At 44.0% G+C, this 15,623-nt stretch overlaps 1 protein-coding gene across 19 annotated transcripts in view; it reads left to right on the forward strand.

Annotated features, from left to right (window-relative positions):
• Positions 1-15,623, forward strand: part of LOC144933856 (neuron navigator 2-like) — a 280,032-nt gene that overhangs the window by 82,416 nt on the left and 181,993 nt on the right. For 12 of the 19 annotated variants that reach the window (XM_078859069.1, XM_078859075.1, XM_078859072.1 and 9 more), the window contains exon 1: positions 8,901-10,159. The exons of 2 other annotated variants lie outside the window; for them this stretch is intronic. In XM_078859069.1, the coding sequence (XP_078715195.1) occupies positions 9,248-10,159 (912 nt within the window). In that variant the 5' untranslated portion in view covers positions 8,901-9,247. Of the gene's footprint in view, positions 1-8,900; positions 10,160-15,623 lie in introns of those variants that run through there. 5 more of the 19 variants (XM_078859073.1, XM_078859077.1, XM_078859090.1 and 2 more) reach the window with 2 other exon arrangements.

The raw sequence follows: 15,623 nt of genomic DNA on the forward strand, positions 1-15,623 counted from the left end.
GCATGTAACTTGACATGCCGTGTAACTGCAATGCTTCATGAAAATTAATTAACAACAAAGCTCGTCTTATACGAGTTGATGGGGGGTCTTTTGGGGTTGATTTTGTCATCCGTAAATTTATCCATGCAAATTACTTCTTTTATTCCCCCCAGTAATGTGTGGATAATTGGATGAATTTGCCACGACGTTCAGGGCACACACACAACTTATCCGCGTGAATGTGCAGATAATAAGGTAAGTGTACTGCCTCTGGGAGACCCAAGTTCCAGGTGGCAACTTATTCGTGGATATCGAGGAATTATTATTATGATTACGCTTGTTTACCCAGGAATGCCTCGCAGAGTCTCAAGACTCGTGTTCAGGAGGGTCCTGCCAAGTCTTAATGGGATAACTATACCACAATCTGTCGCAGTTCTGTGATGTAACAATCCACTTAGAACCGGCACATGTGTCGTGACATCGCGGGATGTCACCGGGTAATGCCGGCCCTAGAGATGCACGGCGTGCGGTGTAGCGACATGGCGGACACCACTTGGATGTGGGTGCAGTACCGGCCCTAGAGGGGCTCGGTGAGTGCTGAGTGAGCGCTGGATGGCCACACGCTTGGCGTGCAGTGCCAGCCCTACAGGATAGAGTGTGGGAGTGCCGGCCATAGGAACGGGGTTACTATAGGCCATGGCACTCCGGTTGACCCGAGTGGACACCTGACAGGTTAAGTCTACAAAGGGCCCCAGGTGGGGGCTAGGGGTGGTCACGTGGTCCGGGTAGAGATCCTGCTCGTTACCTGTATAAAAGACACCTGGGAGCCAGAAATCTTTTTGATTGAGAGGGGGTCAAATACTTATTTCCCTCATTAAAATGCAAATCAATTTATAACATTTTTGACATGCGTTTTTCTGGATTTTGTTGTTGTTATTCTGTCTCTCACTGTTCAAATAAACCTACCATTAAAATTATAGACTGATCATTTCTTTGTCAGTGGGCAAACGTACAAAATCAGCCGGAGATCAAATACTTTTTTCCCTCACTGTAGGTAGCGGACAAGTAAAATCGTTGAAAACCCCGTGGTTAATAGTATCCGCGATATTGGTCATCCCATATATACTTGCAGATAAGATGAGCTCTCCTTCAGTTAAAACAACATATAAATGGAGCGTTTTAGAGTGTACAACATACTTTGACATTTATATTTACTTATTGTACAATTTTTAAAAAAACGTCTTTGTGGAACACAAATGCACTTTGTCCTGATGAATTTTGGTGACCGCATTTTTTTAATGCCAAGTCAAAAAAATATGAATAGTACCACATTATTTATATTCTTCTGGCACAGTCGTTAGTGCACCACTCTATGAATATAGCCAACCGTGCTAATCGGTGGTGAGGGTGAGTGATATCTGAACTGCTCCTCGGTTCCCACTTCACCAGCCCACGCTGACCAGATTGTTGAAGTTTGGTCAAATAACTCAATTTTCGAACCAGCATAGGGAGGCCTTCATCGAGCAGTGAATTGCAAAAGGGGTGTAAATTATTACTATTGCAGTTCACATTCATGTTGCAGCAGATCCTTAGAATGATGTGGTATTTTTCTGAAGTATTATGGTTGCCTAATGCAATTAAGGGACTGAAAATGTGATTGTGTTTATTGCGTCCTACTGTATTACAGAAAAAATGACAGTATTCACGAATTTCAAATTCAAGGTCAACCCTTACGTCCAAATAAAGTGTATACATTTATAGCAAGAAATTGTGGCATTCATAAAATGCCAATGCTGTCCAATAATATAATGGGTTAATCCAATTATTACAAAGAGCTAACATTGGCAATGCTTGGATGAACCACGTATGAATCATTATTCATTGCACCCACTACTTGACTCGGTGCCCTTGACTGTTTTAGCAAATACTCCAAGCCAACTTATCGTTACCGATATAGCAGAGCAAGTTTAAAATGATGGCCCCCTTTTTTAATTCAAGGGTTGATTTTGTTTTATTAGGGAACATTTCAGAAGGGTTAATTTACCCGTGCCATCACATGTTCATTGATAACAATTGGACAAGCAAATAGATCAGCGCTCAAAAAAGCAACGGCAGAAATAATCCTCCTCCCCTCTTCCTGAGATTTATTATTTTTGGCAATTGACATCGTCTCATCATCCACGGCACTTATTGTCTGCATTAATTATCTCTAAGATATAAATGTCCATAAATGGGCGAGGTGGAAATCTTGTGCACAATAGCTAATGCTGCTCCCTGTATCAAACAAAGGTCACAAAGTGTCGCTGGCGTTGCTTAGCAGGCTTCGCATCGCTAATGGTGATACATGCGCTAATTTTTATTACCGCAGGATTTACAACGTGAGTAAACATGATAAAAAAAAATATGAATGCTCACGACATGCAAAGTTCACGGTTACTCGGTATATGGGCATGTGTGTGTACAGTATTCTCAACGAGGAGCCAAAGTATGCAATTTTGTTGTGACAAGGAACTGAAGCGAGTGGTACATTGCTTGGGATTCTTAATTTGAAGACAAAGATCCCCCCGATATACGCATACAGACTGTCGGGGCTGGTGCTGCTTGCGAGCACCTATGAAGGCGGGTACGGCGTATGAGGAGGTGGTGTAGCCATCGCCTTGTCGACCGCCTTTCTCGCCCAAGACACGGCTGTTTGACACACCGCACCAGGTGCTAGTTAAGGCCAAGTTCACATAGAGGAGGCCCAGAACCGGTTCAGATAATCACCACTGATGGTAGCCATCGCCAAGAATTGAACCCTGCTCACAAGGTTCACATGGCACGGTGCGCTAACCACTACACTACCGCTTCACCGTACGTTGAAGAGCACACGCACGTACACACGCACGCATAGAAGCACTACGCATGGCGTTTTTAAAACTCACGTGCATTTTTTTTCCGACAGACGCAAAATAAATTACCCTACTGAGAGCTTGTTCACATTTTGCAAGGTGCCACGTAAATATCCATGCTCTGGTCGGTTCAGGCCGTGTTCATAAACACCATACCCCTATGGAGGAATCGCCCAGGGTGAAGCGTCTGTCAATGGCTCATCCTGCGTACATTTTAAAAGTCAAAGCGCTGTTGTGAACCACAATGTGGCACTAAACCATTAAATTGGCCACCAGCTGTGTGCGAATTTCAAGGGAGCCTCGTGCCAATGTAGGCCACTCCAGTCGTCCTTTGAGAGCTTAAGAATCTTTCAAGTTCCGATTTAGCCAGCCGTCTTGAGTAGTTTTGTGATCTCAATGTGCGTGCGCGTGTGCCTTTGTGTTTGTGGCTGACTTTGCATTGTAGTGCCGTACATTTAAAGCAGCGAGACAGTACACAGAGCGCTCTATTTTAAAACCTCGCATTGTTTGCTTTTGAATTCTGGGGAGAGACTGCGCACCCCCCCCCCCCCAAGGGTATTTCTAGCCTAGAAAGTAACCGTCTGATAATGATGTGTGGCAGGAATATTTCTACCTACTCATTGGTATCCCCAGGGCAAAGAGTGAGTTGGCGGTGTGTGTGGGGACATTAGAAGTAATGGTACGCGGAAATATTCTCATTTTGCGTACGCGCGTTTTTAATGATCAGCCCTGCAACATGCGTGCGCAATGACTGGGAGAGAGGCGTGCATTCACTGCGGTTGTTCAACGGGATATTAAAGCACCATTTGTACAACTGCTAAAGTAATAACCGCACGAACTGCACGCGCTCTTCATAACGTGGCACAGAGATAAGCTTCAACTAACACAGATCGCTTGTTTTTTTTGACGTCATACGAAGATGGATCTCAGCTGCTGTCAGTGCTTATGTTTTAAGATAACGTTAATCCTCGTATTGAAAGATTAGAGAGGTGGGGGGAGGGTTATAGCTTGCAAGTATTTGACCCCACCCCACCACCGTGGGAGTGAGCACTCGTAGTACAACTTTGAAGACACACCTGTCCGGGCAGTGTTCGGTGTAAGAAGAAGGAAACAAGAGATCTGCTTTGTTTCATCACGTTCTTCTCTTTTCAACTCTGGAAAGAGGGCTGCGTTTTGATCAGCCGCCCTTCGTGCTGTGCCATTGTATGGGAGTAATGAAATGCGTGCGCGCACAGGGTCAGGTTACACACCTGAAACTTCTTGTTTGGGCCGTGAAATCCATCGCTCAAAGGCAGACCCATTGGTAGTTTAACTGGATGGATTTGTATATTTACAAAATGCAGCAAGGTGCAGCCCTGCAGTTGCACGTGCACACCACTGCTAGCGGAATAATCTCCATTCAAGACAGCTCTCTCTCTCTCTGGGGGGTGAGATGGGGAGACTTATCGCAAGAAGTGGGAGTACTCACACCATGCCCCACCATACCCCGCCATACCCACACCATACCCACACCATACCACACCATACCCCACCATACCCACACCATACCCCACCATACCCCACCATACTCCACCATACCCCCACCATACGCACACCATACCCACCATACCCACCATACCCACTATACCCACACCATACCCCACCATACCCACACCATACCCCACCATACCCCACCATACTCCACCATACCCCCACCATACGCACACCATACCCACCATACCCACCATACCCACTATACCCACACCATACCCCACCATACCCCGCCATACCCATACCATACCCCACCATACCCACACCATACCCACACCATACTCCACCACACGTGACCTACTGACCGACTGTACTATACTAGGTATTACGCAGTCTTGTGAATACACGAATATATTGATTTTTTTTATATACAGTCTTTTTTTTGCAACTTTTGAGAATGTCAGTTTTCATTTCCATGCACATATTTGGTTCATAATATCAATCATGTCATCATCACATTAGATCGCCATTGGTGAAGCCTAATTTGCAGGCATCTGTTTGACCGGTTTGGATCTGGTGAGTAACAATCTCAGACCGACATCTCGTGGTCACTCCTGCATCCATCGATCTCGTTCAAGTTAAACAAATTAGTCCGTGATGTCGCATCGCATCGGCAGTGGCGCACAAGCACAATTAACCCAAATGAAAAAACTCAGCACATCCTTCATTAATACTGCCTTGAAACGGATTAAATATATTTTCCTTATGTTTTTTTCCTTTTAATGCAGTGCTATTGACGAATGTGTTGAGGGGCCGTCCATAAATGACGTCACGCACCTGGGTGGGGGGGGGTCAGACATTTGTGACGATGTGTGACGAGGGGGGGGGGGATTTGAGAAATGTGACGTCACATCAAAATGCGCAACTTTAAATAAATATAGAATGTAGAATCATTATAACAACACTCCTACAACATCAGAGTGCAGCGCCACATTAAATACGCACTACAATGACAATAGGTTAAAGCGATTTGAAGCATGTTTTATTTTCAAAATGGAAATATGGTTTTGGGGGGGGGCAGAGCTTTGTGACGTTTTATTTGAGGGGGAGTTTGACTTTTTGTGACGCCGTGTGACGAGGGGGGGGGGGGTAAAAATCGTCCAAAATCGCGTGACGTCATTTATGGACGGCCCCTTAGATACTCGTTTCTTTACTCGTGTGTTTATCGAACAATAGGACTTTCTCCGGGCGCACTGAGCTCTTGATGGCATGCTATTGTTGCAACGAAGGGGCTGTGCGGACCACCCAATAATAGGCAAAAAAGAATCTGTACACAACAAAAGAAGACTCCATTATCTTCTTGGTTCTTTCGGTAAAGTCACGTAGAAGGGAAATAATAAAATAATAAAAATAAAACATAATAAAATAATTCTCACGACGCTTCGGCCACAACGCAAGCAGCCGTCCTCAGGTGAAGAACAGGTCTGTCGGGAAGACAGCGTCTGAATGCTTTTATTATGTTTTATTTTTATTATTTTATTATTTCCCTTCTACGTGGCTTTACCGAAAGAACCAAGAAGGTGAATCCCTGCAGTCACGAAAGCTTTACATTGAAATCTAAGACTCCATTATTGCATGATATTCTTGTGACCAAATGTATCTATTATGTACGTTGAACTTATTTCGCACCATACGTAGCCAACCGTGCTAATCGGAGGTGCACGGGGGAAGGACAACAAACTCAGACAAATACCACCACATTGCCGCCTGCTAGCAGCATGCTATCAGAGCTGTGGCCACGATAGCGGTCTAATTATGGTCGTGTGCTGTGTCGCCTATGTCCACCAGATGACCCAAAGAGGCATGCCCCCCATTACCTGTCCATTAAGCCTGTGAAGGGACCTTCAGTATCAAGATTCCTGTTGTTGGGGTTACGTAGCTCTTTAAATCACGTGCGGTGCTAAGCGTGTGATAGATGGTTTAATTGTGCAACGATTAAGCAATTCGATGTGTTGGAGTGTAAATATAATGTATCTTGAAAGCAGTATGACATCAAAAAGATGATAACATGCATGGGTTGGGGAACCTCATCGTAAAACCTTGACGTGAGAGAGGAAACTGCTGCAAATAGGATTATAGTTTTTCTCCTTTTAAAATGATTACTGCCCATTTGCATTACGGCGTGGGGAATTAAACAATCAGCATTTATATTGAGAATACGCGAGAGCGTGCCATTTCTGAATTTGGAAGTGATCCCAGCTTGGGCGTGCAAATCTGTAAACGGTTGTTCGTAATGTCGGTCACGTGAACCTGACGAGGAGGGTTCGATTCCTGGCTATGCCTAACATCGGTGGTGATAACACTGGTCAACACACTTTTTTCTGGCATAAGGTATTCCAACGGTTCTAAGGTTATTTTGGGGTGCTGATTCCAAATCTGGCATCAGTTTTTGTCTATCACATCAGGTTTTTGAGATATAAAATATTGCATTTTCAATAAAAACTGCAGAAGAAAATATTAAATGAATGTGGATATCTACATAAAATTATATTATAAACACACTATCCTAAAAATACAGCACCATATTTTAACACTAAAGCAGTCACTGACTCGCAACAACTTGCAATCATAAGTGACAAGAGTTAATTTCCGGTAAAATCAATGAAAGTGGGGTATGTCGATAGCATCAAAATGAGATGTGATAGAGCAAATCCGAGATCAGATTTGGAATCAGCACCCTGAAATTAGTCTAAAACAGCTGCAAAAGTCCAGACCAGAAAAAATGTGTTTTTGTTTTGTTGACCAGTGTTAACTGAACCGGTTCTGGGCCTCCTGTACGTCAACTTGGCCTTAACTTAGCACTTGATGCGGTGTGTAAAACAGCAGCGTATTTCGTTTATGTTTTGGATATTTAAGTACTCGAACATGGACTCTCATTGGAACAGAAAAATTTACTTTTAAAGTGCGTTAACGAAAAACATTACACCTCGTGTGTAAATGCCAAACATATTGCGTTCGCGTAAGCTATCTTGGTATGTTTATACAACAGTAGTGTGAAATCGAAAGTACAGTATTTCTGATTCGAAGAAAACTAAATTCGATTGGGGCTTCGGCATGCGCGCATAAACCTCTCCCGTATTTTATCTGTGGCATTGCCTAAAAATCATTGACGATTCATTAAGTTTGAAAGGTCCCTGTGTTTGGCTTTTGGAAAAATAAAATAGCCGCTCCCTCCTGGTGCCACTGTAACAAATCACAATATAATCTAATAAACTCCCCGGCCTAATGGGATTTGTCTGTTGTAGCTAGAGTGTGTCAGCGGTCAGATTTATTTACATCCGTGCTGCTGCTACCGCTGCAGCATGAGTCATAACTTTGCTCGGAAGAGTCCCGTTTTGTGGAAAAAGAATGCGAAGAATGATGTCACTGATGTCGGAGCCGCGTTGTTGATCGGGCCCATTGTGTTGAAGTGGTTGGCACAAGCTGCGTGCCATTTAGGCCAATGAGATGTTTTGCCCCTGCGCGTTGCCAGCAACTGGACTCGATGCAGCCAGATACTTGGCACACAAAAAAGGATGGCTTTGCCGCGTACTGTAAGCGGTGCAGTATGCGAGAGAACGTCGTTAATTTTGTGGCAGTTTTGTATCCGTCGAAAGCTTTACCCCAACCATGACTTCGTATAACGAGGCGCGTTTCAAAATAATTGTTGGGATGGAAATGACTAATACACTGCGCGTGACAGGCTGGGGTGGCTTTTTTTGTGTTGTTTATAAACTTCATCGCGGGGGGGGGGAGGTTGATTTTGTGTTGCCACTGCAATTCCTCTGAGCGTCTCGGTGAATCACCGCGCGTTCTGCGACTCACGTCCGCCCCCCTCTTTGTTCCCGAGGGAGAAAAGTAAAAAAAAGGGTGGCGAGCAGCTCCGTAAACGTAACAGGAATATTTGTGCATTAGTCAGGTGCGCTTTTCACGGCGCTGCTGTTTTTGCAGCTTAAATATTTCCGGGGTGGGGAGGGGAGGGGGGAGATCACAGCAGCAGCAGCAGCTGCTGCTGCTGGTTGTCTTGTTTCAAAACCACACCAAAATGTCATTTACTGTAAGTGGCACAGTCGCATCGGAAATATGTTTAGAATTACAGGCGAAAGGTGGGGGGAGGTGTGTGTATTGGGAGGGGGGGGGTAGGAGCTTATGGGTTTGGATGGGAGGAAATGTTGGGTGTGCTGGATGTATCGGGGGAGCGGGGGTAGTGTTGGGGGGGGGTGTTAGCGGGGTGAGCCGATGGGCTGGGCTGCTTTGCGGGTGGGTTGTTCCACGGTGGGGAGGAGAGAAAGAGAGAAGAGAGAGAGGCTGGCGAGCGAGCGAGCGAGAGAAGAGACCTGCGTGACCGTGAATCAGAGCGCTGACATCAGTTGGGATTTGAGCCGCGGTGACGCGCATGCGTTTGTTATATTTCGCCCGTCGGGCGGAGCGCTTGGCAGTCAGCGTTGCTGCCACTGCGGGTACGGCCACGAGACGCGCACAGCAGCCCAAATAATCCGCGGCTTACCAGCCGAGGATTGCCGCAGGGTGTTTAGTGCGGATTTCATCCCGTTAAAAAAAGTTATTGGCTGTGACTCTGAGATGTTCTCTGCGCACTGGAATCGATTGGAGGCGAAAGCTTGCGCGGCAGGCAAAATAGATTTGCGCATTTGCAACTGGGTCCGTTAAATAATGGTCATCTGTTAACCAAAATGTCTTGAAAGCGTTGCTGTTAAGATCACTAAAAACTTTTGCATTGGAAAGTCTCGGCGAAAATCGATTATTGTGAGAAATATTTATTAGGTTATTTCGTCTTTTTTTTCGAAGGCAGTGTCTGGGTAACATTAAACACTCTGGATATTCAAGTGAAGGCCATAGACAGCCTCACCATGCCGGCAATTTTGGCTGGACCCAAGTCCAGACCCACTTCTGGGCTTCCAAAGCCAACCATTCCCAGCAGCTCCTTGCCAACTTTGAGCATGGAGAGGAGGTCTCTTCCACAGCCAAGCATTCGACCAGCTTACACGAGCCAAGTTTTCTCAACAAAACCTCCGCTTCCAGCTGGGGGTCAACCTGGGCCAGGAAGAATGCTCTACAGCAGCCAGCTCTCAGAAGTGAAGCCTATCCTTTCTGTCGGAGGTCTGGGACATCAGTCTGGGATGGAGAGAAGAAACTCAACCCAGAGGCCATTTTCCAAAGAATCTCCTGAGGTGGATGATCTGCACAGTGTTAAGACACTGTCAGACAAACCATCACCCGGCAACCAGATACCTGCAATTAAACCAAGCTCTCTCTGTACGGGTCAAGGGACTGTATTGACCGACAAGCCTGAAGTGGAAAAAACAAAACCACATCACCGCCCGACGGTCCGATTTGCTGAACCGATTGAAAGTTTCAGCCCATCTGATGACGAGACAGATTTGGACTCGAAACCTCCTTTTGGTGGTTCCCAAGCTTTGGTTTCTGAAAAGAGTGGTACTTTTACTGTCAGTAAAGTCAACACTGAAGGGCATTCTTTAACATCTTCTGACTCGAAGCAACCTAAGGAAAGCCAAGTCGTGTCTGTGAAACCTTCCATTTTGATAAACAGTGGAACCAGGTTGGCCGAGAAATCTCTGCAAGCAGAAAAGCAGGCACCTCCAATTTGGTCACCTCTCAGTTCCAGCAACAGTGCAGAGCTCGTAGACATCTACGGCATGAACGGAGCAGTGGAACGCCCTTGGAAGGAGACGTGCGGTGTTGAGAACTTGGAGGCAGAACATCTGTTAGGAGAAAAGGCAACCAGAGATGGTGACGTGCAGGTGAGTAGGAAGTGCGACGACTGTCCACACTGAATTTTGAAATCCCCCTCTCCCACCCTGCCTCCTCGGTTGTTAAAGTATTTTGAAGTCGATTGTTTTGTTTACGTTTGTAATGGGTATTTGATGGAAGCACAGCATCCAATGAACACTACAATAGGGGGGCAAAAATATCAAAGGATTTCATTCAAGGAAATTGCTTTAGTTTAACCTTTTAAACACAATATATAATTTCAAATAAGTACCAAAGTATAAATAAACTTACAGGGTTTTCCTACAACAACAAAAATATCACAAATGCACAATACTTTTTCATTACTTAATTATTGTTATAAGTCAGTCTGCTAACCCTGCAATCATCAGCCCTGATGCATTAAATCCATAGCTTGTGTTTGTTTTATGATTGCAAGGCAATGCTGAACTGAAGTCTAAGCTTTATTGCTTACCTAAAGATTGAGGGGGCCATGTCGTCATACCACTAACACATTTTAAATATTTATGGTTATAAGCAAATGTTGCTGTGGTTGTGTTTACATAACATTGTGCTTGGGAGAAGTTCTGTGTTTTTGTAACCCATCTTACCTGCAAAATCTCACCTATTTCAAAGTGAAAATGTACAATTGATCGAGATAATATTTTCTCCATGGCGCGAACAATACGCGTGATATATTGCGTCGCATAAATGAAGCGCAAAAAAAGCCATACTCACTATATACCGACATGTGTTGTTAATGTGCCAGGCAAAACTATTACTGCCGAGATAAACTGCAGCATTGCATAGAACATCAGCACGGTAATACTGCACATAGCTTTTGTGCTGCCTGCACTTAAAATGATTTACAGACATTTTAGCAGGGCATTCCTTGTGATTCTTTTTAAAATGTAGGATTCGCAAAAGGAAAACATGACCAGGGCGATACTGGTCACCTTCCTTCGATCATTCATCTTGATGTTTGGGAGCATTTTGTGTGCGTGTGCGTTCGTTGTCAGCAGGTGATTTACAGCCAGCTTTGAGAGTTGGAGGATTCCACAGCACGCTTTACTATGATGATGGACGATAGCACTACCATGGTGCCCAAACAATCGGGTCCTAAACAAATAGTCATTTAGTCAGCCCTGGTAGAGACGGGCGGGTCGGGGGGTATGGCAGGCTTTGACCACCGTTTTCGTCACAGGGCTGCTACCAAAAATACATCGGGCCACAGTATAGTACCTGTGTTGTGGTTTGTTGCAGAATGTAGTAGTAGTAGTATTACCTGTTATGGCTAAGAGCATACCATTCCCTGTGTACCTATCCGCACCAAGTGTTTGCACGAGTTTATTGCCAAAGGTCAGTTCCTGCGTAGTGTTCACGGTGCCTCTTTAGATTGTGGGTTCAGTTTTCTCTGTGGTTGTCACCAGTTGAGTTCTGTTTGGGATCGTGTGGGGACTTACACAGGTTCAGATAATCTTCGCTTAGATTTCTTCACACGCTCTGTGGTTCTCAGTGTGCTTAAACAAACCAATCACTTTAATCTGCCTGTTTACAGTGAAGCATTGTGCAATTCGTTGTTTGTTGGTCAGTGTCTATAAAGGCAGAATAGAGTGTCGAGCAAATGTGTATATTTTTCATAACATACCATGCAAATGATTGGTAAAATAAGCTAACACTAAAGAGAATTTATACCTACATCTACCCATTGCAGGTAAATCAATTGCATTTTACTTTTCAGCATGCAACAAACGTGAAGGAAAGGGCTCTATACGGTAACGTCACCCATATATCCATCAATTCAATTAAAGTAGCATTTTAATTGTGCCCATATTACCATGGCTTGGACATATTGAACATCGTCTTGAGATAGGAGATAGTATTGAGTGGGGAGAGGCAATGCTGACACCACTGTATTTGTTCTTGTTTAATTGCTGGGCATTAATACGGGAATGGGGGTGGGGGTGGTAGAGCGGCTGCGTTGGGATGGGCGTGCTGTGCTCTGAGCCTGTCGACTCAATTTAGATTCTCGGCCAGTGATACCATCCGTGCCTGGCAAGTGATATCAGAACTGATCATTCCCTCTCCGCCTCCCCCCTTTACCAACATGCATCGACAAGTGTGGTGAAGTAGAGTTGAAAAAAACCCCTCGTGACTGATGTGGTGTGGGGGTGGCCTTAAATCCGTTGGTTAATTGAGAATGGATGTAATTTATATATATTTTTTAGAATACAAGATGGAGTAATTCGTTCACTGCCTTAAGAACTCCGTGACCTGACTTCAAATTTTGTGCACGGCTAACATCAGTGACGAGCGTGATATCTGAACCAATCCTGGTCTCCACCCTTCACCAACCTGCACTAACTAGTGTGGTGAAGTATGGCCATGCAACACATTTGACTGACAAGTGTGGGGAGGCCTTCATCCAACAGTAGAGTAACAAAGGGCTGCAAGCAATTATTTTCTTACTCGAATATTCTTTCTAAACATTGCCAGGCAACCCCAGCCCTGGAAATTAACCATCAAATTTTTTTAAAAAATTGTCGAATAGGGATTACAAACATTCGGGCTATTTCATTACTAAATTACATGCATAATAAGTTAGATAATAAAAACAACCCATTTTAACTGACAAAGTGTGGGATGGCCTTTATCCAGCAGTAGATCGCCGAAGGGCTGAAAATTTACCAGCGAGGCACTGGATTGCTATTTCTTGCAAGCAATGCCCTGCACACAACACTGCCCCACACTTTTCCAATCGAAAACAGGAGCGGCACACAGTCGTGGTTTTCCAGTTAAATGGATTGACCAATTCAGATTTTGCGAATGTGGCTTGTGGTGTTGCAGTCAGGATTTATGGTGTTGCCGTGTCGGTTGGCTGCGATATTCTGAGGTTTAATAAGTGGCTTTCAGTGGGTAACGAAAACGTGAATTGCATGCCATGCATTGCCTATAGGCGCAGCCCACCATCTCTGCCCACCCGCTACTTACTGGGGAGCCACATGCATCGCCACGCGCTCCCCCCAATGCCGCCTGCCTGCACTGTCTCAGCTGGGGGAAATTAATTTGATTTTGTCAGCCTGTGTTCAGTGCACACGTCTGTGCATCTGTTACATTTCTTTACGGGTCCAATGCGTCTTCTTTGTGCCGCACATGCGTCCTAATTTCATGCCATAATTTGATTCAATTTCACAAATAACAGCGCTCGTTTCAGGATAAAAAAAAAACATAATGTGTGGCCTCTGCTGACATACACGACTGCATGTAGGCACTCTGTTGATATTGGTCAATATTTTTTTATGAGATTACATTTATATACGAGCTCACCTTTATTAGCACTTCTTCCCCAATATAGAGGTCCTGTATGTATTTTACCATTCATTCACTTGTAGTACTTTAGTGTAAAAATATGGAGTTGTATATATGGCAAAGCTAAGTTTGGTGCCTATTCTGAAATGTGAACATTAAGTCACAAGACGAAGTGGAGGATCATGCTCTGGAGGGCAGTGTGCCTAAGTTATAATGAAGCGAGCTCTAATAGTTCTAGATTTGAAGCTTTCGTGACTGCAAGGATTCGTACTCTTAGTTTTTTCGGTAAAGTCACGTAGGTAAAAAATGAAATTTAAATTAATAAAAGTAATAATAGAAATAAAATAATAAAAATTATAAAATATTACTTTTATTAATTTTAATTTAATTTTTTACCTACGTGACTTTACCAAAAAAACGACGAGTATGAGCTCTAATAGCCTTGATATTCTTTGTGCTGGTTGTTCCATTTCTGAACTTGACCATTTGTACATCTGGTAAAAAGAGGCAGGAGCTACTGGACATCTGTAAAAAATAGCTTTATAGCTCATATGATTCCTCTAGTATAAATCAAGATTCTGATTTGTACGGTTGTTTTTGGATAGTTTTGTTTGTGTGTTTCTGTTGTCACTAGGTTTATATTGTATAACCAAGTCCCCATCAAAAATTTGCATGTATTGCCCAATGGGTTTTACCTGTACCAAAATTAAACACGAAGAATATGTACAATAGGTATATTCACAATCTCTTGTTTTTTTATAGTTTAAAATAATAAAAATGAATTTTAATGCCGTGCTGATAAATAAAAACTAGTCCGTGTTTACTGAATAAGTTTTCATTGTGAGTCACTTGATAAATACTCGTATTCTTTTTAATTAATGACTGGTGGCCCAACAGGTCTGTAACTAAATATCCACGTTTTTATTAAATAAAATTATGAAAGCTCGTTTGCCATAGTGGTTGTGCCTTTATGCATGCGCGTTGCGCCTTTGGCAATGTACAGCCACTACGAAGCGCATGGCATTTTCCTGCAAACGTGCCTTGACAAGAAGGACATTATGCACATGGAAAAAAACACCCCATCATATCGCGTGCCAGGCCAGTCGTCGTATGTCGGAACTACTGTGCAAAATGGCATACTCTGCAGTAGAGGACCACACACACCTGTGCGGTTACCTAAGTGGCAGTGAAGCTGTTTACCTGGGATCTTTGTTATTTCGCATGGGTGGTGGAGGAGGCATTTCCACCAAGGGGATGCCCAAGGTACCGGGAGCCCCCTCCCGTTGTGGCCATGGTTCGGCTCGAATGTGAGCAAAGGCAACAGTGCGACCGAGCTTTGGCCTCTCTCTCTATTCCCCCAGCGATGTCTCTCTCTCTGTGCATTGGGAGTTTTCACAATTCTTTATTCGTGCGCTCCCTGGTTTGTGTTATTTTTGCTGGCTGCGTGTGCGGTGGTGGCACGCACGCATTCACGCTGCGACGCCAAATAAACAACACGCACTGCCATGCCTTGAGTTTCAGTGACATTCATCAAAATCAAATATCATTGTGTGCACGTAAACCACAAAAGGACATGTAATCCTGAGGCTAGTAGCGTAGTTACAACGTAACATCACATATTCTTGTTTTGAAATAGGTGCGTTACTTTTTTATGCAGTCTATGAAATTTACAGCTCATTAATTGAAGGAATTGTGATGTGTATTAATATGCATGCTGTAAAACATAGTGTTCACGGTTGCCCTCTGCTAATTATACACTGTCATTTCTCTACACCACTTATGGTTGATCACTTTAATTAATGTTTAGTACAGAAAGGCATTCCATTGAAATAAGATGCGACAAAAAACCCATAAGAATTCCAGTCACTCTTTTGAGCCAAGCTATATCATTTATACACACGCATGCAAAATGGGTCATGCATAGTAATAATGATGATAAAAAGCTAAAGGCTTTTGTTAATCTGCTGTACAATGATGGCTTCCCTACACTATGTTGCTCATGGGAGTGGTTTTCCCATACTTCACCACCCTGGTCAGTGCGAGTTGTTGAAGGGAGGGGTACCCAGGACTGGTGCCATGGATTTTTTTGCTGTTAGCCGTGAATTGGACCCAGGTTTGTCGGTTTCATTGCGCTAAGTATCGCCGCCAAAATGTCTCGCGCTTAGGAAGAGTAATTCAAGTCGCCGT

The sequence above is a fragment of the Lampetra fluviatilis genome, chromosome 8, assembly GCF_964198595.1.
Source record: "Lampetra fluviatilis chromosome 8, kcLamFluv1.1, whole genome shotgun sequence".
NCBI classification, from domain to species: domain Eukaryota; kingdom Metazoa; phylum Chordata; class Hyperoartia; order Petromyzontiformes; family Petromyzontidae; genus Lampetra; species Lampetra fluviatilis.